General features: G+C 37.5%; 2 protein-coding genes across 2 annotated transcripts in view; both read left to right on the top strand.

Moving 5' to 3' along the window:
* LOC129426150 (uncharacterized) overlaps nucleotides 1-26200 on the top strand; it is a 77999-nt gene that overhangs the window by 39296 nt on the left and 12503 nt on the right. The window contains exons 4-5 of the mRNA XM_073864951.1: nucleotides 24717-24815; nucleotides 25018-25356. Of these exons, the coding sequence (XP_073721052.1) occupies nucleotides 24717-24815; nucleotides 25018-25356 (438 nt within the window). The remainder of the gene's footprint in view (nucleotides 1-24716; nucleotides 24816-25017; nucleotides 25357-26200) is intronic.
* Nucleotides 241-18608, top strand: LOC141362769 (uncharacterized). The gene is made up of 8 exons (XM_073864993.1): nucleotides 241-301; nucleotides 1284-1382; nucleotides 9714-9797; nucleotides 10497-10592; nucleotides 10992-11090; nucleotides 11410-11438; nucleotides 12021-12074; nucleotides 17827-18608. The coding sequence occupies exons 1-8, from the start codon at nucleotides 295-297 to the stop codon at nucleotides 17968-17970; spliced, it is 612 nt and encodes a 203-aa protein (XP_073721094.1). The 5' UTR covers nucleotides 241-294; the 3' UTR covers nucleotides 17971-18608.

The following is a 26200-nucleotide window of genomic DNA, read 5'->3' as shown; positions in this document are numbered from 1 at the left end:
ACAAACCTATTGAGTCTGATACAAGACTGTCGGGGCTTATTTCCCGATAACTACCGGCTGCCTCTACATTATCCCTTACATAATGACTGATGATAAATATACCTGATGTCTTGAGGTCTTTCATAAGAAAAACAGCATACACTATGCAGTGACACTGATGTATTGTTTCATCTGATGCATTGTCCATGCATCTCTTAATAAAGTCTTCTGTTTTTAGGTTTCATCTTTGTTTCAGTTTTACCTGTGATAACAGCAGTGACCAGATACAACTGGAATGTTACATGTGGGCAAAATATGGGATGTAAGTTTTGAATTATCATCTGATCCCTGTACAAATGCTGAAATAAATTATTACTAAATGTAATCCATTAATCTTTATGCTTCTGTCACTATTGGTCATTTTCATCACTTTCTTATCTTAATGGTTTTGAGTGTTGCGTTCAATTAGAGTTGAAATATTTCCAGTTCTTTAGTAATTTTAGTATGATCATCTGTGTTCAGTTGTGGAAATTTATTTCACTAACACTTTATTGAGCTCTTGCAGTTGACGTCACGCAGCCTAAACTCTGCCCTTTTGGCAGGCAATCGTAGAGCACTTGAGCACTGTAACATTGGTGTTGATAGTGGTTAAACTATAATTTTAAACCAGACTGTTTATACCTTACAAACCTTACTATTTTAACATGTTGTATAAGGGTTTTATGTTTAATAGTAACCCTGAAATGACATGTAAGAGTTTAAAATGTGGAAAGTAACTGGGCTGATACACGTTTAAAGACATTATAGGGATCTGTGTTTCATCTATTAAGTTTTGGATGTACATACGGTATGTGTATCTTTTGAATTAAAGTGCGCAGTGAACTCTGTTGCCATGATACTCCTGCTGGCGCCATTCATTTCATATTCACTTCTGGCTGTCCCTGCCTGCCAGTATGGTGGCGCAAACAGAATGGGTCACGGGATGTCCGTACCTTTATAACATGGTCCTACATGATCACACTTAGAAAGAGACAAGTTAATGCTCATACAGTTGTTTGTGTTAGTTCATTATGCATTAACTAATGTTAACAGTTACAACTTGATTTTAAAAATGTATTCGTAAATGTTAAAATTAAGATTTTAAATGGTTTATTCTTCATTGTTAGTTAATGTAGTTAACCAATGTTTTCAAATGGACCTATGTTGTAAATTGTCTGCAATGTTTTTTGGTAAATGATGATCTTGATTTTAAAGAGTATTTTGTCTTTGTAAGTCAAACTATTTCTGTTAAAAATCTTCTTCAGGTTCACCTTTGGTCAGGAGATCAGTATGGTCTACAATGATGTTATTGCTGACTGCAGTAATGATGTATTTCTACATCATGGCACTGGAAAATGAAAAAGGTATATTCAGAAAATCTTTTGGAATAATTTTAAAACACACCAAATATAAAAAAGAAATGTCCCTTTTTACTTTAAAGATAACTTTTGCCGAATCCATAAACTTTAAAGATCCTTATTTGAAAGGTTTAAACGTTTTTCATGCTTGTTTAATGACACATAAAGCCTCTGGAACGGTCCTTAAGACACCAAAAGCGCATAGATAGTGAGGAACTGACTCTGAAAAGATGCTTGGGGTTTTTGCTTACCTGTGTCAACATGTCATAGTCCTTCTGAAGGGAGACATGAGGAAACCAGATGTAACCAGAGCAAAAAACTGGAATCTCATCTGGTGCCATCAATGAATGGAAATTCACTGCAAAACTTAACATGAGATAACGGTTACTTTCCTCCCTCACATTTTGTTCAGGGATTTAACATTCTATCTCTGTTCTCTTTGTGTCTCTTGTGAATCGTGTCCAGTTGATGTCTTTAATTATTAAATATTTAAATGGTTATACAAATATTTATACTTCGTTTGCTGAAAATGAAAGCAGCAGTTTCTTTACTGCTAAGTTAAGTTGATAATGTATGTTTACATCTGCATCAAGGCTTTGAACCGGTTCACGGAACGAAAACGAAAACCAGAAACTTTTGATGTTTTGCAAGGAACAGAAACGAAATCAAAAACTTTCAAAAAAATATGTTCCGGAACAGAAACGTTTATTTAAAATAATGGTAACCGGTTAATACCGTTATTTTTTCGTTCTTTGACAAGATTTCTGTGCAATTTAACCACTAAAAGACGCTAAAGTGAGCAATTTTCTGTACGCACATGCACTTGAATGTGTCTGATCCAACTCCGCCCTTCAAAGATCACAACTCTTGATGTATAAACTTTAGAGAGAGTTGCGCTACTGTGACTCATACTGTGGTCCATTAAAATACATTTGGCAAATAAAGCACTGAAAAACAACGTAATTTTCACTTTATGTGGAGCGACTGTTTATGCTTCATCTTCTTCTCGAAGTGCCGTTTAGCATTTGTACTCCGTCTATGTGTATGCGCGTGTTTAAGTGCACTCAACAAATGTAGGCATGTAAGAATTACAGTTATGCCACTTACATAATGTAGTCTTTTTTTAATGTTTGATGACAAGATAGAGACTTAAGGAAAATTATGTAGACTAATAATTTAAGTTTAATGTCCTAATGATCAGCCTTATTTGTATGTCCCACAGCTGACATGGAATGTTATTAACAGGTTCGGGAACTTTATTTTTTTGGTCTAACCGGTTCAGGATTGTCAATTTTCGGGTTGAACCGAAAATGCTTAGGTTACTCACGTAACCCCGGTTCCCTGAAATAACGGGAATGAAGCATTGCGTCAGTTAGCTGACGCTATGGGGGAAACTCCTGTTTACTCCGTGACTGAAGCCTATTGGTTAACGTCTGTACAAAGTACAGACCAATGAAGTTTGAACCCGCGCGCGGGATGCACACGTCCTTATATAAGCGCGGTTCAAGCGTCAGAAGCTTATTATTATTCGACTGAAGCGCGCAGCCGAATAACACTCGATGCGTAGACGTTTGTAGCACGGCAAGAGACGCAATGCTTCGTTCCCGTTATTAGAGGGGACCGGGGTTACGTGAGTAACCTAAGCGTTCCCTTTCAATACGGTTCACTTCGCATTGCGTCAGTTAGCTGACGCTATGGGGGAACGTAATCCCATCACGCCGTGCATACACAACGTACAGAAGTGCCTTACCGGAGAGACAGTGCGTGTGGCCCTATACCCGGCATATTCACAGCTTTAAAGCAAATGTGTAAGCACCATATAAAATGTTGACGCACACACGGTGGGGTTTTAAACGCACCGGGGGCACATAACATAGCACAAGACGGCGAGGTACCGAGCGCGCCGCGGGTGTGCGAGATAAGTAAATTCAGAGTCACGTTGGTGAGCTCGCTGAGCGCACCGTGGTGTACACATAAAACGCATGAGCGTGCATGATTGAGCCGAGAGAACCTGCGCTCGTAGGGCAGGGACGTCTAAGCTGTACAATCTGAAAACGTAGACGGCGAAGACCAGCCGGCCGCATAGCAGATATCAAATATAGATACCCCTGTAGACCAAGTCCATGAAAAAGCCAAACTCTCACAGAGTGGGCTCTATATAGGACATAGCTCATAGAGGGGCGTGAGCCAGTGCGATGGTTTCAACGATCCATCTAAATAACCACTGTTAGCAACAGAAATACGTAGTGAGTGATCTGCGAAGCTCACGAACGGCCGATCTGACTATAATATGTGGCAGAACGGTTCGTAACGTGGGATTATACAGATACCACAATAGTGTGAACCCAGGTGCGCCCTCGAGCGCATCGGGATGCATATAGGTAGTATAATAGTGCACAGATCGGTGAGCTTTCCAAGCGCGCCGTAAATGTGTATTGACTATAAATTGCACGGGCACAGGTGAACACTTGAATACATCGTGAATCAGGGCCGGGTCTACAGGGGGGCTGGGAGGGGCATTGCCCCCTCAGATTTTTCTTCTGCCCCCCCAAAAATGTCCAGCCAACCATAAAATAACGGAGTCTCTTTAAACATAAAACATCTTCTAACAGCAAACACTAGTGATTACAACTTCCGCCCACTATTGTCTGATTAGCTTATAGAAGCCATGGTAGTCTTTTCAGCAGTATTTAACTCACAGAAAAAGTACTACTGTTCTCTATGACGGTAACTAAAAAAAACGCATCTTTAAAAAATATATCAGAAACAATGCAATTTAGTATTACATAAACGTAATAACACAACACATATTAAATTAAAACTTTTTTATAGTAAAACATGCCCAAAACAGCCCCTTATCCTTTCTTAGACTCACCTCATTATGTATTCATTCAAATACAACAGCCAATGGCAAGTCTCCAGCAGCATTTAATGTTTTTGTTTTAGACGTAGTTCTGTTTATTAAAATTAGACTATGCAGTTTGGTTGTGGCATACTATATAGTAGATATAAATTATATAAGATGGTTATACAGTAAATATACAGTATTGTAACAGCTGAGCATCGCGTGCAGTTTTAAAATCAAATTTTAGCGGTTTTGTCATTTTCATTCATCAGTTCATTCAGCTCGCGTTTGAGAAAAACTTTTGAGGTTGCTGCAGCAGCATGTATGATAGGGTCAGGAATTAATGAACATATAGCTTATCACATATCACATTGAAAATGCATTATTTTAAATGAAGAAAATGTTTGAGAAGTGGAAATAAAGTGCCTAACAAGTGTTTATTTAGGATAAAGGCATATGTTGGGTAGGTATAAGAATGGCTTTAATTTATCTATAAGTGAAATAATAGATTAAATGCAGTGTACACATTAATAAAATATAGCTATATGTACAGCTTTGCATTCATATCACCTGCTTGCCTGATTTCATTAACTGTGACTAAATGTGTCAAACTAGTGTAATCATTATAACATTATAAATCATTATAAATCTAATCAGATCTACTTTTAAAGAGTAACTAAACCCTAAACCAACTTTTTTTAGTTAAAGATCTGTAAGAATGATGACTTAATTAGTGCTGTTTATTCATTTTAGTAAGTTTTTTGACATTTGTATATAAAATGTTTCAATACTACAATATATGGTGTAAAAACGTCTGAGTGCTGCCCTCTTCAGGTTGAACGGTGGCCACTGCAGTTGAATTTTCCTATTGGATGTTGGGTCCAAAAAGTAACTCGTGACGTAAGCAGATTCAAGCTCACCACGCCTTTGTTACGATCTCACTACACACTTAAGTTCGTCCCCTCTATCTCAGTTGGGATCTGCCCACTTTTCTTGCATTTTTCAAATATTGCCAGTGGGTGGAGTCAGGCTCTTACCAGGGGCTTAGTTACTCTTTAAAATTTGAACGTGCAAAGGACATATAAATGGCCCTTTATTATAAGACATATGCAAAATAATATTGGATTGAAACATCCATAATTTAGTGTATGATTCATTTTAGTCGAGAAATGGCTGCCCACCCAAAAATCTTGACTGCCCCCCCAGTCCAGCAAGCCTAGTACCAGGCCTGTTGTGAATGCATATAGATGAATCAGAGTGTTATAATGCACAGGCCGGCAAGATTCTCGAGCGCGCCGTCATGTGTTCTGATAATAAGTTGTGCGCACACCGGTGAACCCTTCAGTGCACCGTGAATGCGTATAGATAAATCAGTGCACATAACGCGCCGTGAATGTGTACAGATATGATTGATCAACGTAACGGTGGGCACCCAACGCACCGTGAACGTACACAGATGAACAACAATGTATGTGTCACAAAACATAACACAGCCGTGTATACAGGTGAGCTTTTCCAAGCGCATCTTAGTGTATACCAAAATGTTATAGCATGCATATGTGAGCTTCTCTAAACGCACGGTGGATGCATATAATTAAAAACCATATCGTGCATACAGGTGAGGTAATGGGCGCACCTTTAATGCAACAAACCTCAGTAGTGCGCGAAGCAGGGATGTCGAAGCTGTAAACTGACAACGTGGACGGTGGGGACCAGCCGGCCGTGTCACAAATGTCAAATGAGAAACCTCTAAGACCTAGCCTGACGTTGTCATACTCCATTCTAGTAAGAATTTGAGTCTGATACCGCTCCATTAAGCTATAATTATGAGGCATGTCTCAACCGAAAAATGCCTCTGCACTCAATTGGATAGACCTACGACCAATCAGAGCAACGGAGTGTGTGACGTATGTTGAAATTACGTCTTTGCAGCCTGACCGAACTGCTAGTTATTTCGCTACAATGACACTAACATTGTGATTATACTGAGTTAGCGAATGTACATCAACACCTACTATGTTTACAACATTTAGTTTATATCACAACATGAAGTATTTACTAAGTCATAGAGTAAGACTATCTCTTACCATTTGTACGTTAGGTGAACTTCATCCACGACGATACCCATTACGTTGGCTTGAAAATATTGGAGCCTAGCATGTCCCTCCACTTATTCAGCAACCACGATTCCTGGCTTCCGAAAAGAAGCTGGCAACGACCGCTAATTATATCCATCTCGTCGTGCACGCTGAGTTGCATCGCCGTGATAACGTTAGCCATTTCAGTTGCGACCAACTTTTGCCGAATAGGAAGGACGGCAAAAACATCAACAAATGCCCTGCTCGCGTTTCTCTGTTCCTCTTTTAAAATCAATGCTCTGTCGATATCTTTTAGAACAGACTCAATGTCAGAATCCACACATCTGAACTCTACAGCGGCAGCCATTCAACACACGCGCTCTTTGGTGACGTGGTTCATTACGTTACTGTTGATTATCTGTCCATCATCGTATAAAGCCCGCCCTGACAATTTGATTGGTTCGACCAGCATTTGTCCAAGCATAGTAGCTCCTCAACGCAGAAACCCCAGACCGATATTCCCGTTTTCAAAATCTTGTGGGCGGGGCTAAGATCGGCTGGCACCCAGGCTATCTAAGACCATGCCCAAGGAGCTAATCCATACATGGAGTAGACTAACCACGAGGGAACATAATTGTCACGGGAGGTGATAACGTCAACGATCCATAAACAACCTGTATTGACAGGTGCTCTAGTGAGTGATCTGTGACGCAGATGAACAGCTGATCGTCTGATATACGTCAGACGTATCTGTCATACAGGACCTTGGACAGTTCCAGAGCGCTGTGCCTCGGGCACCGTCCGCATCTGAGAAATGACAGGCTTATGAATAAAGTGAATGGCCAGCCATAAAAGCATGGTTTGCAGTTACCGCAGCCGTCTGCATCTGATAGATGACAGGCTTGTGAATTAAACGCGGCCACATAGATACAGGTAGGGGAGAGAGCCGCCGTGCACGAGCCTCTGTAGTGAGGAGAAAAGTGTTCCACCCACGATTCGCGGGGGGGGGTAGACTTTTCAATGTCACTAGACAGAATAGATCAGACTTTGCATAAGGACACCTCGCGAAAGGGGTCCTAGCAGCTCGTGTCAACGTGTCATAAGGAACGTAATGTAGGTCGTGTCCCATGGATGCAATCTCCACACGCCCATCGTAATGGGTTAATATTTCCGCATCTTGGTAGTTTAAGCACGAGATGCGTATCACTTTGATTGAACATAGCTTATAAAGCGATGCAATGAGTTTATAAAGGAGATGACTTGTCAGCTTGTACAGGGGGCGAGATCTCAGTCTGGTTCGGTAAATAATGAAACCACCGTAGTTTGCCCGACCGCATTATCACAATAACACGGTTGACAGTGCTGCAGTGCTAAATCATCCCCTTAATGGACCGTATGTACAGTACAAGGTGAACTTAAGCATAAGCTTCCCGGCCGTTAGCTCGGGGCGGGACCTTTGCTTAGTCAAACTGAAGTGGACTTATGAACAGAATGCCACGATATTCAGCTTTCTGAGGCTCGTTAGAGGGGTACGTGAGCCCGTCTTAAACGAGATGCCGCGCGTCTGACTGTGCGCGCGCTTTGAGCTTTGAAACTTATTGTGGCGGGTAGCAAGCTCACTTGAGGTTGATATTACCCTTAATATTTTTGAGTATTGGAGCGGAGGTGTGAGCGTCTTCGGATCCGCTAATATAAATCAGCAATATGGCCGAAAAACGTAATAAACCGCTTGGCTGTAAGCCTTTGAGTGGCCGGCCGTAGAGGGCGCGATTCAAACGCTTGGAGCCATGCAAAAGTCTGAGGCACTAGGAAGAGAGAATAACAGCCGTAAGACCGTGCTCGTTTGCGCCGTCAGCATCGTAGCGGAGAAACTGAGGTGGGCTGCGAGCGAATTTGGCAGAAAGGTGTTATAGACACCGTACAGTCGTGGGGTGTCAATACACAGTATATGGCCAAACCAGGGTTTTTTCGGCAAGAGTCGCTAGAATTATGGACAGCGGGCCGTGTGTGCGTATTACTGATTGCTTGTCAGTAAGGCGAAAAAGTGATTAGAGACACTGTGGGTGTCAATACACAGTATAGTAAGCACGGAAATTACTCTTTTAGAGGAATTCAATACTGTTCGCCACTATAGTGAGGTCGCATAACCGACAGTATTACACAGGGGCATGAAGCTCTGTAATCGTTTAACGCTAGACAGCTGCATTTAGAGGCAGCGAGCCGTAAGACAGTGTGCTAACTAAGCCGTTAAGAGACCTCACCAATGCGGGGAAAGGAGCGAGGGACTCCGCGAGCGTGGAGCACGAGTGGCTGTGCTATGACAGGGAACAGGGGCAGACCGCTCGTGTTTGCTTGTCGTATGCATCTATCTAGTTCTACGGTTCCCCGCTTGTTCATCTCAACAAGAGAGGAACGGCAGAGGGGAGCAGCAACACAGACAAAACAGCCATGCGTCGTATGAACGGTATCACCCGATGCACTCGGGGGATTAATATATTTGCCAGAGATCTCGCCACTGAATGTGAGAGGAGCGAAGGGACTTTGTGAGTGTAAGCATGAACGGTTGCGATGTGACAGAACACAGGGGGGGTTAGTCCGTGTGTGCTTGTCTATGCATCCATCTAGTCTCATGGCTCGCCGTGTGTTCATCCCGACGAGAGAGGAACAGCAGGGGGAGCACGAAACATGGATAAGACAACCGAAGCATATAAGCGCGGTCCCGACGTGGGAGGTGCCAGACCGGTGACGCGCTCGGGAAATTTATAGCAGGGAGGCTTACTCAAGCCGCTGTGCTGGACGCTATTACAACAGCGCCTGCTCTTTCAGCTTATAGCTTTATATTAAAAATATTGATCTTACCGGGCGGCCGCAGGGGTGACCTCGTCAGGCATGTGTCCGCTGCACTGGGCTCGTACCACGGCAAGCGAAGGCTATCTTCGGTTCTCGGCCGGAAAGCGGCAGGGGAAGACGGTAGACCTGGACTCTGCTATCTTCGGTTCTCAGCCGGAAAACGGCAGGGGAAGACGCTAGGCCTGGACTCCGCTGCAGGGCTTTTGTCGACGGCGAGGTAAGGCTTCTTCTTCTTCGGAGCAGCGAGAGGTTCGCGCTGAAGGAGAAAATAATAAGCTCCTGGCGCTTGAACCGCGCTTATATAAGGACGTGTGCATCCCGCGCGCGGGTTCAAATGTCATTGGTCTGTACTTTGTACAGACGTTAACCAATAGGCTTCAGTCTGACGCAATGCGAAGTGAAACGTATTGAAAGGGAACTGGAAACATTAAAATACTGTTTCTGTTCGGAACGAACCAATTGTGAAAAAAATCTGGTTCAAAGCCCTGATCTGCATATCTTGTGAAGAATGAATTTATACAAAGTTGATAATAAGGATGATACGTTGTTGTTTTCTTTATACAGATTGTGTTGGATGGGTCTGCATGATTGGATTTCTTCAAGTATTATGGATAGTTTGGAATTGTTTGGGGTCACATGGAGATTATAGTACAGTATTATTCATCTGCTCCAGTTTATTGTTTTCAAACCCTTTTGTTTATTTCTCCTGTGATTCTGATCTCTAGTTTCTGTGTGTGTTTGAATAAGTTATGTTGATGTTTGAGAGATATTTACTGAATTAACTTTATGATGCTCAGTTTAAAAGTATTCATCTTCTCTTTCTTTCTTTTTTGTCTTAACTGTATTTCTATACTATAATGCAATTAAATTAAATACATGAACATAAGACAAATAATTACAACAAAACTTATTTAACTAAACATAAATTAATTCTACCTACAATCAACATTCTGAAGAATAAAATAAATATCAAATCATAAAGATTTTTATTTTAAATTTGGAGATATTGTGTACACTGTAAAAAAATGCTAATTTTTTTGTTTAATCAAATCAGATTTACTAGTTATTTCAATTTACAAGTATTTATCTTGACTAGATATGAGTTGTTATGACTTAAAAAAATAGTTAAAACAAGTCAACTTTATTTATAAAGTTATAACAACTTAACTCTAGTCAAGATAAATAAAAGTGGAAATTACTTGTAAATCTGAGTTGATTAAACAAATCAATTTAAGGCAGCAAAGATTTTTTTACAGTGTGTTTCGACCAATATTGACTTTGTATAGGTTTGTCTGTATATTGACATGTCTCATTTATTCTAAAAATAATAAATGTATTCATTTTCAGATTTCATTCGTATCACTGCTGTGTATGTGTTTGGATCAGTTGTTGTTGTTTTAATCAGCGCTCTTTCATTGATGACTGAACTGATACTGAAAACAGGTGAGTAAACAACCCTTGAACATCATGCAGCTTTGATTTATTTAAATTAGTGAAAATATTTAGCTGGTAAATATAAATATAAATATGAACTGCAAAATCAATTTACTCTTTACTGTGTGACTGGCTACTAGTACTGTTATAGAAATCACCTGATGTCTTGATCTTAGTCATTCTGGTCAGATTATTCTTAATTTCACTATTTTTAAAACTTTTTAGAGCAGTTATAATACACAAAACATGAATTCATAATCAGTTCCTAATTCATTAATAACTTATAATATCATACACATCTGTTTATGCTGTTATTTTTTAACAAATAACTGTTAAGTCATTAAAGAAACCAGTAATAATGTTTAAATAAAACTGTCTCCAGTCTAATGTTGTGACTTTTATTTTAAGTTAATAGTGAAGGTTTAATGGGAGATATGAGAATCGTTGTGTTTTCCTCTGAAATCATCTTAAAGGCATCTGTGCTGATGTTAATAATATTGGCACCATGTAAGTACAAACTGAACTTTAATAAACATTGTGTGTGTGTGTGTGTGCGTGCGTGCGTGCGTGCGTGCGTGCGTGTGCGTGCTATTTATTTATTGTAGCCTTTGGGCCTTTAGAAATACATCTGGACATCCTTTAAACTATAATAATACATATTTCTTATTTCTGAAATTTGAATGATTCCACGTTTATGAATATAAATACATAAATAAATATTTTAATAAATCCAAGAATGAGCAATACAGACTGATTTGATATTTGGTTTGTCTGTTGAAATCAGGTTTGTCTATTAATAATCCTCTGATGATCTTTTCCTCCACAGGGATCAAAAAGGATCTGCAGTATTGTCAGGTGGGTGAACTATATCATTTTAATCTCATTAATTTGTTATGTGCAGCTGACCTGAAATATCAAAAGACTTCTCACTTGATATTAAAGGTGCACTAAGGATTTATTATTTATGTTGGACAATATATCAGTGTCGTTAGGTTTCACGCTGACACTTATTATAAATTCAGCATCATGCTAAAGTAAATGCTTTTGGTTACTGATATCAGTGTAGAAACAGGTTTACTTTATTAACAGGTGAATAAATAATTTGACAACCCAAAGTCTTCATTAAGTGGGTGTTACTGAGATAAAGTGAATACAGTTTAGTTGGTCATGTGATCTAAAAATGGCAGCCATCATGAAGGTGAAACACACTTACTATATGTAAAAAAACAGGTTTTATTAGGTCCATTGATATGACTAAAGTCTGTCATGTGTGAGTTCGTGATTAAAACATTACTGTCAAAATACTGTTCATTTATTAAAGTTTTACACATTTAAGGAGAATGAAAAATATGGATAAGTGCGCCTTTAAATAACTGTCCAAAGTTATTAAGATGTTGTGTAAACATTGTTTAAAATTCATGGTTTGCATTAATGCAGATTGGAGCAAGATGTAAACAAAAGCAAGACAACAGATCAGACCAACATTCTGCAGTGAGTATATAAAGATTTATAAATTACCAGCATTATAAATGTTTCGCTTATTTGACAGAAGCAGTTCAGTAATAAGGTCTTCAGGTATTAAATATCTTTATACCTGTTAGCATTGATATTCATCTGAATGATAATGTAACTTCTCAGCTGTGACCTGTCTTTAATGGTGCTCAGTTATATGCATAAATGCCACGTGACTATTTTCTATAAACTGAAGAAAAATTAAGTAATGACTGATTGGCAAACAGCATCGCAAGAACACATCTTCACTTAAACATGTGATGTTAAAAACAGCAGAAAGATAATTATAACTTCATAGAGCAATCCATTCAAAAAGTCACTGGAATTAATTTTAAAGTCAAAGTTAGTTTTACTGTCAGCAAATTGCATGTTACTTATTAAAAAATAAGATGACAAAGAACTTTATCAAAAAACTTTGTCATGGCCCGCTAGCAATTTTGGGCCCTATGGAAGAATATGAGGTTGGCACCCCCTGCTGCTCCCATTCCATACCAAACATGTAAGCCAACCTAGCTATCAAAAATATTTTATCTGCAATTCGATAATACTGACCTATTACTTTTGCTATTGCTTTTGACCACTATAGGTATTAGTAACTGTACCATAGCTGTAGTTAGCAAATGATTTATTGTGCGAATGTAAATGTATTCGAAAAATACAGTCTACAGTATCAAATATTCAGAGAAAACGTGACATTTCTAAACAAAGATTAAACATACAGTATATTAAACACAAACATGTGTGCAATATGCAAACACTGTTACACTGACTTTTAACAAACAATTAGCCACAACTCAAATTAGAAAAAATTGTCTTTTGTTTAACCTGCAAGTGATTTAAATGCTAAAACCCAAACGTTTTTGCTGACTAAGTCCTCAAACAAATCCTTAAAATCTAGTCTCAAAGCCAACTGCCTTTCAATGGACAGTATGGTGAGGTTGTTCAGTCTTTCATAAAACATGGTTGATCTTGGGTAACTTTATAAATTTAAGCTGGCTGACAGTAAATAAGATTCTCTTCACCAGCAACAGTAGCTGGGTTTCCATTGAAACGTGAAGTGAATCTTTTCAAAATCTGCAAAAAAAAAAAAAAAAAAACGCGAATTAGGTGCATTTCTATCAAGTTGTTCGAGGGAATGAAGGTGGTATTGGTAAACTAGTAAACAAGGAAAATATGGAGACAGAACTGCATTCAGGTACAATTTGGCAAATTTACTAGCAGTGCAGTGACGATAATTCACGTAGGTTTAATGTTTGCTGCATCAGAATGTATTCAACAAATGCATTTCCAAAATTGTTGTGAATTAAGGGATTTTTATTTGAAATTTGTCGTTTACATCACTTATTAGGGGTCAAGCCTGAATTTGACGTAGAACGCGAAAAAACGGATTTGAGGCTGTATCTTCGCCAAAGTTAAACGTATTCACATGGCACTTGGTAGTTTTGATGGCAGTCATGACCTGAGGATTCCGGCCCAGTTTCATCACAGCGCCACCTAGTGTTCACGAGATTTGAAAAATGGCTATTTTTGCTTATAACTACTGCAAACTTGAGTCTAAAATTAAAATTAAAAGCACTATTGTTAGATTCCTTGAGGCATGCCGAGTCAAACGATACCAAAAGGTTTTCGGTTGGCCATTTTGGGGGTCGGCCATTTTGAATTTTAACTTTTTTTGTAGGAAAGTTATGAAATTTGGCACACTCAAAGAGGACATTCCAAATAGTCCCCACACCAAATTTAGAGTGTCTATGTCAAACCCGATAGCGCCACCAACAGTCCAAATTTTCACTTACATTTTTGGTTATAACTGCTGACCTGTACGTCATAGAAACGCAATTCTTGTTTCTTCTGATTCCTTGGCTCATGCCGATTCGATTGCACCATATGACGTCATTTCCGTTATGTTAATTATTTCGATATTTTGAATTGTTTGTAAAACCTACTTTTTCGAACTCGTCCTAGAGCTTTTGTCCAATTTGCGTAAAGAATGGGTGTGTAGCATCTAGAGACACTCATGGCAAAAAGTTATGGAATTTGTTTCGATTGTTAATCCGTTTCCGTATACCGCGTCATAAAATTTTACGTAGAGCGCGAACAAACGGATTTGAGGCTGTATCTTCGCCAAAGTAGTTTTGATGGCAGTCATGACATGAGGGTGCATGCACAGTTTCGTCAAAGCGCCACCTAGTGTTCACGAGATTTGAAAAAATTGCTATTTTTGCTTATATCTAATGCTAACTTGATTTTAAAATTATGGATTTGAGGCTATATCTTCGCAAAAGTTTTGCACATTAATGTGCGTATTGCCAGTGGTTCAGTGGTTAGTATAGGTTGTCTACAAATCAGAAGGTTGGTGGTTCAAACCCCAGCTCCACCTGACCAAGTGTTGAGGTGTCCATGAGTGAGACATCTAACCCCAACTTTTATATGTTATAAAAGTCATGAACTGAGGGTGCATGGAACGGGTAGTCACGAGATTTGAAAAGTAACTATTTTTGCTTATAACTACTGCAAAATTTAGTCTAAAATCATGAAATTGCTATTGTTAGATTCTTTGAGGCATGCATTGAGGCAAACTCCTCCTACAGCGTTCGGTTCATTGGCTTGGATTTGGTACACACAATCTAGCCTCTAGACAATAAAACTGCTCCCGATGAGCTGCATGGCTGACACTGTATGAATAGGTGAATGTATCACAACTTGTAAATGTCATTAACTGAGGGTGTATGGAATGTTTTGTTAGAGCGCCACCTATTTCATCAGCAACATTTTTTGACTGCCCTTGTAAACTTTTCAGTGCCCCCTAGTGGTTAAGACTTTTGAGGTTTTATCTCAAGATCACTTTATTGTGTGTACACCATATTTGGTGGGTGTCATCACAATCATGACACGAGGCACCATCTATTGTTTCGATGCAGTGCCCCCTAGTGGTCAAGTCATTTGAGGCTATATCTCAACATTGCTTAATCATATGTATATCAAATTTGGTGGGTGTCATCACAATCATGACCCGAGGCACCATCTATTGTTTCGGTGCAGCGCCACCTAGTGGTCTCAAGATTTAAAAAATTGCTATTAATGCCTTAATCTACTGAAAACTTAGATCTAAAATCATGGCAGTCATTACTGATACTTCATTCTGTGCCCTTTTTGGCTTGACCCCGGCATCGCTGCTTTGCAGCTATATTTTCTTATGTGATACTTCAAAAGGCACATGAAATCATAGTGATGAAACCCAGCTAATATAGAGTGCAAAAAATCCTCAGGACTGTGCACACCTCTTTAAAAAATACCCTGTTGCATTTTAAAAATTGCATTTAGGAGAGCAAGAGCAAACAATGTGAGGGGAAAGAGGCTGAAAATATTGTATTGAGATCCTTGATTTCCCTCTCAAACTGAGGTGTGAGGTCCAGTATACTACCTTATGAGTAGGGCCAGATGGAATAAGTGGACTTCTTTAATATTTCTTTGGGAAATTTCTAGCAAAACCTGCCGAATCTTGCAGAGACATTTTAACTTGTGGGAGCTGCAAAAATTCAAAATTAAATTAAAATATTTATTTAAGGTTTACAAAACAAATCCAGTTAGTCTCTGAATACACCAAACCAATCAGTAATCTGAATTAAACTAAATCAGCATGAAACAACAGATAATGTGCATGTCAAGTGTTACATTTTAAAGAAAAATGGAAAGACTTGGAAAGCGCTAATAAATTCTCATGATTCATTTAGTGTGTATTGAGATAATTTCATCATTCATACAAAACATCATTCATACAAAACTAAAAATAGCTCACAAAGACTAAGTAATACATGATTCCCAGTAACAAGGGAACAAAATAAAACAACAACGATAATGCAACAGCAATCTCAAGTTCACAGAATAGAGACAGTAATACAAGTACACAGAATCAAATAAAGTCATGTTATATGAAATATAAATATATAATGAAGCATCAGTGAACAATGATCAACGCTAGAGAATTGTAGGCCATTTGCATTTATAATGGTAGATGCACAGGGTCAAAATAGGACCATTTAAACCAAACTATGATCCTTTTTATGATGTCTTTGCTGATGAGCTGAATGTGTGTTAGATAAAGGGGAACATCAAAAATATGCTAAAATATAACTAAGATACAGTGTGGATATATTGAATATATTGTGGACAGGGACGTGCACAGACATTTTGAGGGGCAGGGGCTCAAGTGAAATAAAGGGCACTTCTCATAATTATGTATTTTTTTCCTTTTTAAACAAAAAAGTATATATATTAACGCAATTCTGACTTCCTTAAAATTTATTTAAAAAGTTAATTAATTTTATCTTCCTCAAACTCACGCAATTGTTTCATTTTGAAAACATTAAATTACAGATTCATTACAAATTTGTTAAAATGCTAAAAACAAAATTGTGACTGCCGAGTAGTGCTACATGCCAATAAATGCTATATGCTAGCATTGAAGTTCTATTAGTTTGCAATTAGTTGTTAATCAAAATCTGTATTTTTGTCTGATAAGGGCTCAAAATATAAGGTCTGTTTACTAATGTGAGCTTCTGGCATGAGCCTCAGAGCAGAGCTCAGCATTATTATTCATCATGAGCCTTTCAAATAGGGCAAAAATAGACCATTTCATTCAAATGACAAATTCTAGGCTTGTAAATAAACATGTAAAAACGTTTCTGTATAATTTTTGCACTTAATAAAGTGCCTTCTTTGTCAAAGAACAATTTAACATATTATGGCAACACCTCCTATGGCACCTTTAATCTTAGGTTTCATATTTATTAGGGTTACACATGTCAGAAACAACAAATATAGATTAGGCCTATTTTATATTTTACTTGTTGGTGATATTTTATTTGTTGGTCAGTAAAAATTCAGAAGTAAAGTACTGAAACATCAGATTTCTCCCCAATCTACTACATCACTCCAGTTAAACACATTATAGGCTACTTATTTAACAGCCATTACAAAAAACGCAAACAAAAAAGCTTACTACTGTAGTTAGCAATTATTTTATTGTTTGTCCTTTCTTATTTTATGAGCAGTCTGTTTAAACTACATACACTACACTGTTGCAAGTTTGCAACTCTTCAGGTTAATATGGGATTGTCGTGGAAAACAATGCCCCTGAATCGTTATGTGTAACAACGTGTCCCATATTTTGTGCATAAAACTGTAAATATAAGAATGCTTTCTTCCTCACACACTTACCGGTAGCTGCCTGCAATCATGCACATCGCGTCTCGTTCAGGCTGAGATTTGGCGCTTCTTACAAGCGCGAATGCAGCATACACAAGTAAAGACAAGACCAATCATAAAGCGAAGTACGTTAGAGAGGCGGGACTTAGGAAAGGTAAAGCCAATCATATTAGCGATGTGAGTTTTGGAGGCGGGACTCATCGTTAACCGTTTGTGTACCACAAATAGCGCTATTTTTCTTTTTATAAGAGTTTAAATCTCATTTAAATGATTCCTGAATAAATTCATGGTAAATTAAATAAGTAACAAGTAAAAAACACAAGAAACAGACAGACATCAGTTGTTATATGAATAAAGATCATATTATTTAAAAAAAAAAAAAAAAAGCACCCCAGAAAAAAGGGCACTTTTTCTCCAGGAATAAAAAGGGCAGGTGCTCAAGCCCCCTTTGATGTCTATGTGTGCACGTGCCTGATTGTGGATATATTGTTGAAAACATATAAAACATATCTTGTTTCAAACTCAGACTGCAGCAGCAGGTTCAGATGAAACTCAAGCTAGTGGATCAAACCAGAACACAGCAGAATCTCATAAAACGCAATCTCTACTAAAGACTGAAGGTCAAGATGCTGGAGGAGCTGGAAGTACAGCAAAAACTCAGCTTGATTGAGTGAAATCACAAACATGAGAGAAGATCATTGAGATTCATCATGAAGACTGTCAACATCAAACATTGCTTGTCAAGTGCTTTTCAGCGGTCTTAATGGATGTACAGAATGACTTTTGCATTCAAGTCAGAGATGTGGATTCGGACTGCAATTAATTACCACACGACTTTGGTGTTTGTAAAAAAAAACAATTGGTACTTGTAATTAGGCCAGGAATTTTTACGTGGGTGGTCAGAGAAAGACAAGGACATTCTGGATTCGGATACCTTACGTCCCCATGAGAAACACTGACCATCCTAAGAGGAAGTGATTACCATCTTTCATCTGAAAGATGATGGATATGTATTGCGGATTGCTTAAGGTTGAGTAAATCATGGGGTAATATTGATGTATCAAAGATTGTATGTAATGCAAATGGCTTTATCTTTTTGTTTACTGATTTTTTTTTTTCTTTTTGTGAATTGAAAATGTGTAAATATGATTAAGAGTTCTTTCATTCATTTTGTAGTAACACATTTGCTTTGTAAAAATAAGTTTGATTTTTAAGATTCAGCCTAGTTGTAACTAAAATATAAACAAAATAAATCTGCAGAAATTATTCATGCTCTAGTAGAGTAGTATGTCAGTAAAGGATTGTAACTTCAGTGGCCGGTTGCATAAACATAGCCGTGACGTTAAGACTGCGTCTTAAGAATGATTCTGACCAATTAGCAATTAGTTAGGGCTAATCGATCTTATTATTTAGATTTAAATTAGACCAATCTACATACTTAAAACAATTATGATCAGTCTTGAAGAACAAAATTCACGACTAACTTTTAAGACTAGTCTTAAAGTTTTATGCAACCGGCCACAGTAATTCTGCAATTGCTGGTCTGAAACTTTATAACAGAATATTTTAGGTCATTAATTTGTGCATCTGAAACAAATATTCTGCAATCCTCTTGTCTGCATCTTAATACAGCTTATCGTGTACCATGATAGTGTGCAAATAGTATTAAAAATATATGTGACCTTGCCTGTGAAAACCTAGCTAAAGTAATTTTTGTGGTTTACTGTTTTCTTCATAAAACCTACATAATATAAAGAACATTTTGAAAATGTAATGAAAAATAACCTTGATATGTTTAATATTGACTGAGTAAGATCATGACGAATATTGAAATAAAAGTAAAACTGCCAGAATCATATTGTACTGTTGGTATGATGTTCTTTTTCTGAAATATATATATTTGTAGTTGGTCAATGAGTCCCAATGATAAATGCAAAAGTAAAATGTACTGTATTACCCACTGGATAGGAAATGATTTAACTTGTTTGACTCTGTGGACCCTTTAATTTTGAATGGTCTGTCATGGACCCAGTGCACATATGAGATACTGTTTGAAAGCTTAGACTCTCTACTTTCTGCAGATATGCATCACTTTCTTACTATTTTACTGTATGTTATTTACACTTAATTTACACTATCACCCCCCCACACAATTTTTTTATGTTATTTAATATTAACATATTTCATATTTTTCAAGTATGACAAACATTGGGCAAGTCTTATATCAAATGAAAGCAAATGAAAGGATTGACAACACATACAACCATGTTTAGCACTTTCAACAGTGTTTTATGTAATTTCAAAGGTTTCCTGTAAAATGATACCAAACTTTTGTATGTACACCTCTGCATGTGGGTATGGGAAGCTTTTGAAATTGGGTTGGCCAAATCCAGGCAAAAATCCCCAAAATAGCCTCAAATGAATCATTTAATGCTTAATATTTAAAAAAAAAAAAATATTTTACATCAACTCAAATAGTTTGAAATATGTAAGGAGTAATTGTTGACAGGCTGTTGAATTATTAAAATATAATGTACACCCAAAGGGGTAATGCGTCATTTTCAAATAATACAACACTTTAAAAATGTCTGGGTTATTTTTGACCCATAATGGGTAAATATTGGACAGAACTCACCTCTAAGTTACAGTAACATTGACCCAATGCTGGGATTTTTCTAACTCAGCTGTTGGGTTATTATTATACCCCATGGTTGCATAACAACAACCCAACATTGGGACTTTTTTAACCCAGCGGTGTGTTCTGTCCAATATTTACCCATTATGGGTCAAAAATAACCCAGACATTTTTTAGAGTGAAAGGAAGAGAGACAATTATTCTGCTTATATTTTTATTGTCTTCTACATAAATATGGATCTACATAATGAAATGAAATGATCCTTTGCTAATCAATTATAAATTAAAAAATGTTGCACAATTGCTTAACAATAACAACTTTGAAGATTATTTAACACATCTCAATTCAGAGGTCTGCTCTGTTAGGTCTGATCTGATGATGGCTCACTGTACAGATCTCCCCCTACTGGACAAATGAGGAACAACAGGGGAGTAAAATTGCCTTGGCCGTTATCTGCCTGGGCCCCTCGTCGTATATCTGCCTCCTCCAGGTCTGTTAAAACTTGAAAAGATAACAGTCTGACCCAACCCAGCCCTTACAACAAATCGAAAGTCAACGTAATTTAGCTAAATGTTCACCGTCCATCAACATTTTATGAACATGATCGTCCGTCAACACAAAAATACTAGTAGACCTGATCATTTAGTTTAATTATAATTTAATTATATACAGTATAAAGATGCATCTGCTTTATCTTCTTTCAATGTCAGTATTGTTGAGGATCGCTGATGGTGAGTGAACTCATCTGTTTACTAAGAAAAAATTTATATGACACACGCACACCAGTATGGTTGGATGAATCCTGGTTTTCGGGATTTTCTCAAAAAAGATCTGTAGTTCAATGGTGTTCCTCTGTTCTGTTTGTGTGCAGACTTCAGACTTATATGATGTATACGCTAAAGTTAAGATGTGCAATCTTACTAAATTTATAAAACAAGTTAAAACTCACCTACCACCTCCTGAATTAAGTAATATTACGAATCTCCATAATACAATATGCTTGCATTAAAAATGTAAATGAGTGACTATTTTACTATATTCCCACAATTAAGAATGTGGCAGACTAAAGATATGTTTTTTATATATATATATATATAACTTAAACTAACACTTTATTTTGATGTTCCACTTTGAAATTCTGTTTAAATAAAAAGATTTGACAAATGCAAAAATGCATAAATGCTCACCTAAAAACTGCCTTTACAATCAAAGTAGAAACCAATTTTCATTCAGATAATTGATGAATGTGACTTTTATTTAAAGTGAAACATAAACAGAAAGTAAACTTTCTGTAAAAACCTAGCTTGAGCATTCTGTGATATCTTTATTTAATAAATAGTTTGATGTTTAGGGTTTACACTGAAGGGTTCTTCAGGTCCTCTGGTTGTTCCTCTGGGAGGTTCAGTGGTTCTGCCCTGTTCTGTTGATTCACTCTTACCACTGGAGGATCTGGAGGTGGAATGGAGAAGATCAGACTCACAGACTCTCATTCATCTGTATCAAGATGAGGATATCAGACCAGAGTCTCAACATCAGGATTATCATGACAGAGCTCATTTCTTCACTGAAGACATTAAACATGGAAACTTCTCCCTCCTGTTGAACAATCTGACAGCTGAAGATGAGGGACAATACACATGTAAAGTTTACATTGGACACGAGTCTGGAGAAACTGTGGTGGAAATTAAACATGTTGGTGAGTAAAAATCATGCAAATTCAGATTAAACATTAAACACTGTTTTATGTTGTGTAATTATTCTTTTCTGTTCAATTCTTTCAGAGCGTTTGATAGTATCAGGTTCAAGCCGCTCTATATCTGCATCTGTGGGTGATGACGTCACTCTGAGCTGCTCTGTGAACTCTCACATCAAACCTGAAGAGATTGAAGAGGTTTCATGGAAGAAAACAGATAAAGGCGAACCCATCACAGTTCTTCTTTATCAATACAATGAAACTTTATCAGACGCATCAGATGAGCGATACAGAGACAGAGTTGAGTTCTTCACTGATGAAATCCACAGAGGAAACTTTTCTCTCAGACTGAAGAGAGTCAGAACTGAAGATAAAGGAGTTTACATCTGTCAAGTGTTTACTGGACGACTTTCAGCAAACATAACTGTAGTACTTGAGAGACTGGGTGAGTCAATGAAGAAATTATAAAAACACACTGTGCAACATTTTGAATTTTTCCTACGATATCTAGAGGTTGCTCAAAGCCTTTAAATATTTCCAAAATCACATATTTTTGCAAAAACGCACAACACACATAAAACTTGCTTTTTGGAGGGTAACTTTGTTCCAGTTATTTCAGTCTCTTCTGATCTGAGTAACCATATAGCGGTTACAGACTTGCTTCGTGTTGCTTCAGCCATTGTCTAGTGTATGTTGTGTTATTGTGCTTCATTCACATTAAAGCTTTCTTGAAGACATATCACAACTAAAACAGGAGTTTTAATTGCATGGAGCATGGTCAAATAAGTCCATTGCTGCCATAAGTATATATTATTAAAGCAATAAGCCCCAAGAAGCAGTGGGTTACCACTTCGCGTCGTGCCTAACAACGCCCCTTAGTTGTTATAAAATGCACTGTAACCCCACTGCTTCGCGGGGCTTATTGCTTTTATAAAATGGTTACTTCATATGCCGTTCAAAACACGCTGTTTTAGTGTTGAGTGAATGCGTCAGTGTTTAAGTTGGGTAAGATCGCCACCTAGTGGTTAGTGGAAATATGAATTTGAGGTAGAAACTACTCAGGGAGCGTTTTCTCTTTATTGATTAGATGACTCAATAATATTTATTGACATTTATCTGGATATCGCCATAATTGTGCAATTGTAGACAAATTAAAAATATGATTAAGACTGTGGTGTTTATTTTCATAAATCAGTACGCAGCAACAGTGGCGCAGTGATACTTATGTAATGCGGTCTGAACCGTGGGTTTACCGGGGTATTTTATCACGGCTTATACCACGGGTCTGTTGAATGCTGTATTCTGGCTGAGAAATGTTTCGTGGGTATGCATTAATTTCTGATAACCGCACACCTAACTTGTCAAATGTCTTAAAAATAGGCACCAGAGCAATGTTTGTGGTAACCGTGGTATAAGAGGAATAATTGACTCTGGTCCTTTTAATTATTTAAAAATAATGCACACCCGCGGTGTAACGGCACTCCGCTTCGCGTCATGCCGCATTGCACCTTGGGTGTGCATTATTTTCTTATAATTCAATGGCCTGTCGTCAATTATTCCTTACTTAGAATGCGTTTCAACCAATCAGAATGAAGAACCAGAACTGCCCGTTTTATAATAATCAATTATACATGCTAGCACAAAGTTTCACATAATACACAAATGTGTTAAACTTCAAAGGTCTTGAGCAACCTCTAAATATTAATTAATATTGAAAAAAATGTTTTTTTATTCAAACATATTGGTGGGGTGAGAGCATGAACTTTTAATATGTGAAAAATAAGGACCACCCTAATGTTGATTGTGTTCCTTTAAGGTTTTAAACAGATCTTTCTCATAAACAACAGTACAGTAGGTGTCAGCATTACTCAACTGAATCTAAAGGTGCTACAGTACAGCAGATTGAATGTGTTTCACAGCTTTATGTGTTTACATGCACAAAATTTTGTCAATCCGACTGATTTTTTTATCCGATTTCAGGTCACGACAATACAGTTTACATGCACCCTAAACATTGCAATCTGATTCAAATGTTAGTTTACATGTACATTCTCTATAATCTGAACCGAACGTCTGCCCAAGCGCACAGCCAGGGTTGCCAGATTCACTTATCGAAACCAGTCCAGTGGACATTTAAAACTAGTCCAAAAGCATCCCAAATGACTATATATATAGCCCAAATACCAATAACAAATAAACAAAAAAATTCTTAGTATGAAGCCCAAATCTGAACGCCCAAAAAATTGAGGACTTGGCAACGCAGTGCACATTATCTCTCGTCGAGTTCCCGCTTGGATAAATGTATAAAAAGTTGAAGAAAGTTGTTCTTAAGAAGTGATTCAGATATAGGCAAAGAAAACAAATTTTTCTAAAGGCACAGTGCTATTTTACTGCTTTATATGTAATGTTATGAAAGTACACATGAACGCTGCAAAATGTACAGCGCGTGACCCCATTACCTTTATTAATTATTAATAATGTGTGTTGCTATTGCCGTGCTGTTGCATGTTTCTGTGATGATAATCATGTGATAAGAGGTAAATATAAGGCGTAAACTTAAGTCACCATGAAACCAAAGTAGCGATTGGCTTCTGAAATTGAACAAGATTTAGGGCTGGACTTGAATTCGCCCATCAAGAACTGATTGAATCGTGTAAAATTGAGTCATGTTGCTAACTGCTAATCGCTGCGACCGCCCACCTGCCATACTATTTGACTGGAAGCAAAGAGAAATTGTTTTGAGGAGGGGAGGAGATTTGCGGTTTTTATTAAAGATTATGAGGGCACATTAATTTTCACAAAATTATGAAGCTTACAGATCACGTAATTTGTAAAAAATTAAACAGAATTCTACCAAAAATAACAGTTTTTCATTTAAATTTCATTTCGACTTTAAGCAGAATTGTTCTGCATTTGTGCACAATGTATTTTTGCATCCAAATATGAAAATACTATGATTCACTACGATTGATGATTCCGATTTTGTATTCACTTTGTAAGCAGCAATGTACTGACTTTGTTTCTGCGATTTATCGCTGCTAATATCTCGCCAATAATCATTACATATCGTGTGTTTGTGTGTTACAGGTTTATCAGATTTACACATATTGGTGTTGATTCTGTGTATTACTGCATGTGGATCTGCTCTTCTGTTCTGCTCTCTCATATACTGCAGACCGAACACGGGTAAGTTTACAGAAATAAATTCTTTAATTCAGAGAGTAATGAATCATTTGTTCTTCACATAAATAAAAACTAATTGAAATTATCTCCTGATTTTAAATCTGCACTCCTGATAAAGAGTATACCGTATTTGCTCAATGATTATGTACAAGTAAGCTTTATTTTAAATTCATTTTATTTTTAACTAAATGTCAATTTTTTTTAGGGTTCATTGTAGAAGGTTATAACTGTGTTCATTTTGGAGATGCAGTGGTTCTGCCCTGTTTCATTGATCCATGTTTAATAAAAGAAGATCTGAAGGTGAAATGGAGTAAATCAGGCTTGGAGAGTCCAGTGTGTGTGTATGAAGATGGAGATATCAGACCAGAGGCTCAACATCAGAATTATCATGATAGAGCTAATTTCTTGACTGAGAAAATGAAACATGGAGACTTCTCCCTCCTGTTGAAAAATCTGACAGCTGAAGATGAGGGACAATACACATGTAAAGTTTACTCTGGACAGAGATCTGTTTTTTTAGTCAGTGTGAGATTGAAACACAAAGGTATGTAAAATAAATTGGGTATATAATTGAGTACTTTAGTGTTATATAATAATATTAAATCTGTGTCCAGACACTAAAGTGAGGTTGATTTCATATAGTTATAAATGTAACAGTCATTTATGGATGTGCGGCAATGGGTGGGGTTTTATTAACAATTTAAATCCTCCCTAACCTAAAAAATGCACTTTTAAATGTGTTTCTATCAGAAAATAAATTACGAGTTGCAGTTCCCCTGACGCAGAAAAGCACCTAGACCCGACGGACTCCGTGTCCTACTCAATAGAAAATGGGCTCGTGGCCCCTCGCTGTTACGCCATGCCAAATTTCGAGGCCCTGCGAACATCAACCCCTAGGATATAGGCCTTTCCGTCTGCCGCTTAATAAGTTACAAATGGACCTTCGCGAGACAAAGGAGGCACCTGTATCCGTGGAACTCTGGGTCCCGACACGGTTTTCAGGCCCCTGTGACCTTTGACCCCCGAAATATTCATGTGATAATATGACAGATCAAGTCATTTGTAAATTTACCACAAAATTCCACCAAAAATAACAGTTTTTCATTTAAATTTCATTTCGACATTAAGCAGAATTGTTCTGCGTGCCAAACTTTGGGGGGTTTTTTGGTCAGGGGGATAAAATAGGCTGTCTGCAGGAGCGAAGAAGACTGCGGTGAGGCTAGGGGGTCAGGGGGATGAAGTGATGCTCCCTGGACGAGATGAAGAAAACTAAGCAATCAGGGGGATAAACAATGATTTTCCCATAATCTGTGCCTGCATTCACACACATACCGCAAAGATCATGGTAAGACACATGACGTATTTAAAATCCTGCACTTGGTAGGTTT

The sequence above is a fragment of the Misgurnus anguillicaudatus genome, unplaced genomic scaffold (genome assembly GCF_027580225.2).
Source record: "Misgurnus anguillicaudatus unplaced genomic scaffold, ASM2758022v2 HiC_scaffold_29, whole genome shotgun sequence".
NCBI classification, from domain to species: Eukaryota; Metazoa; Chordata; class Actinopteri; order Cypriniformes; family Cobitidae; genus Misgurnus; species Misgurnus anguillicaudatus.
The sequence above is the reverse complement of the archived record's forward strand: the minus strand, read 5'-3'. Positions and strand labels throughout refer to the sequence as shown.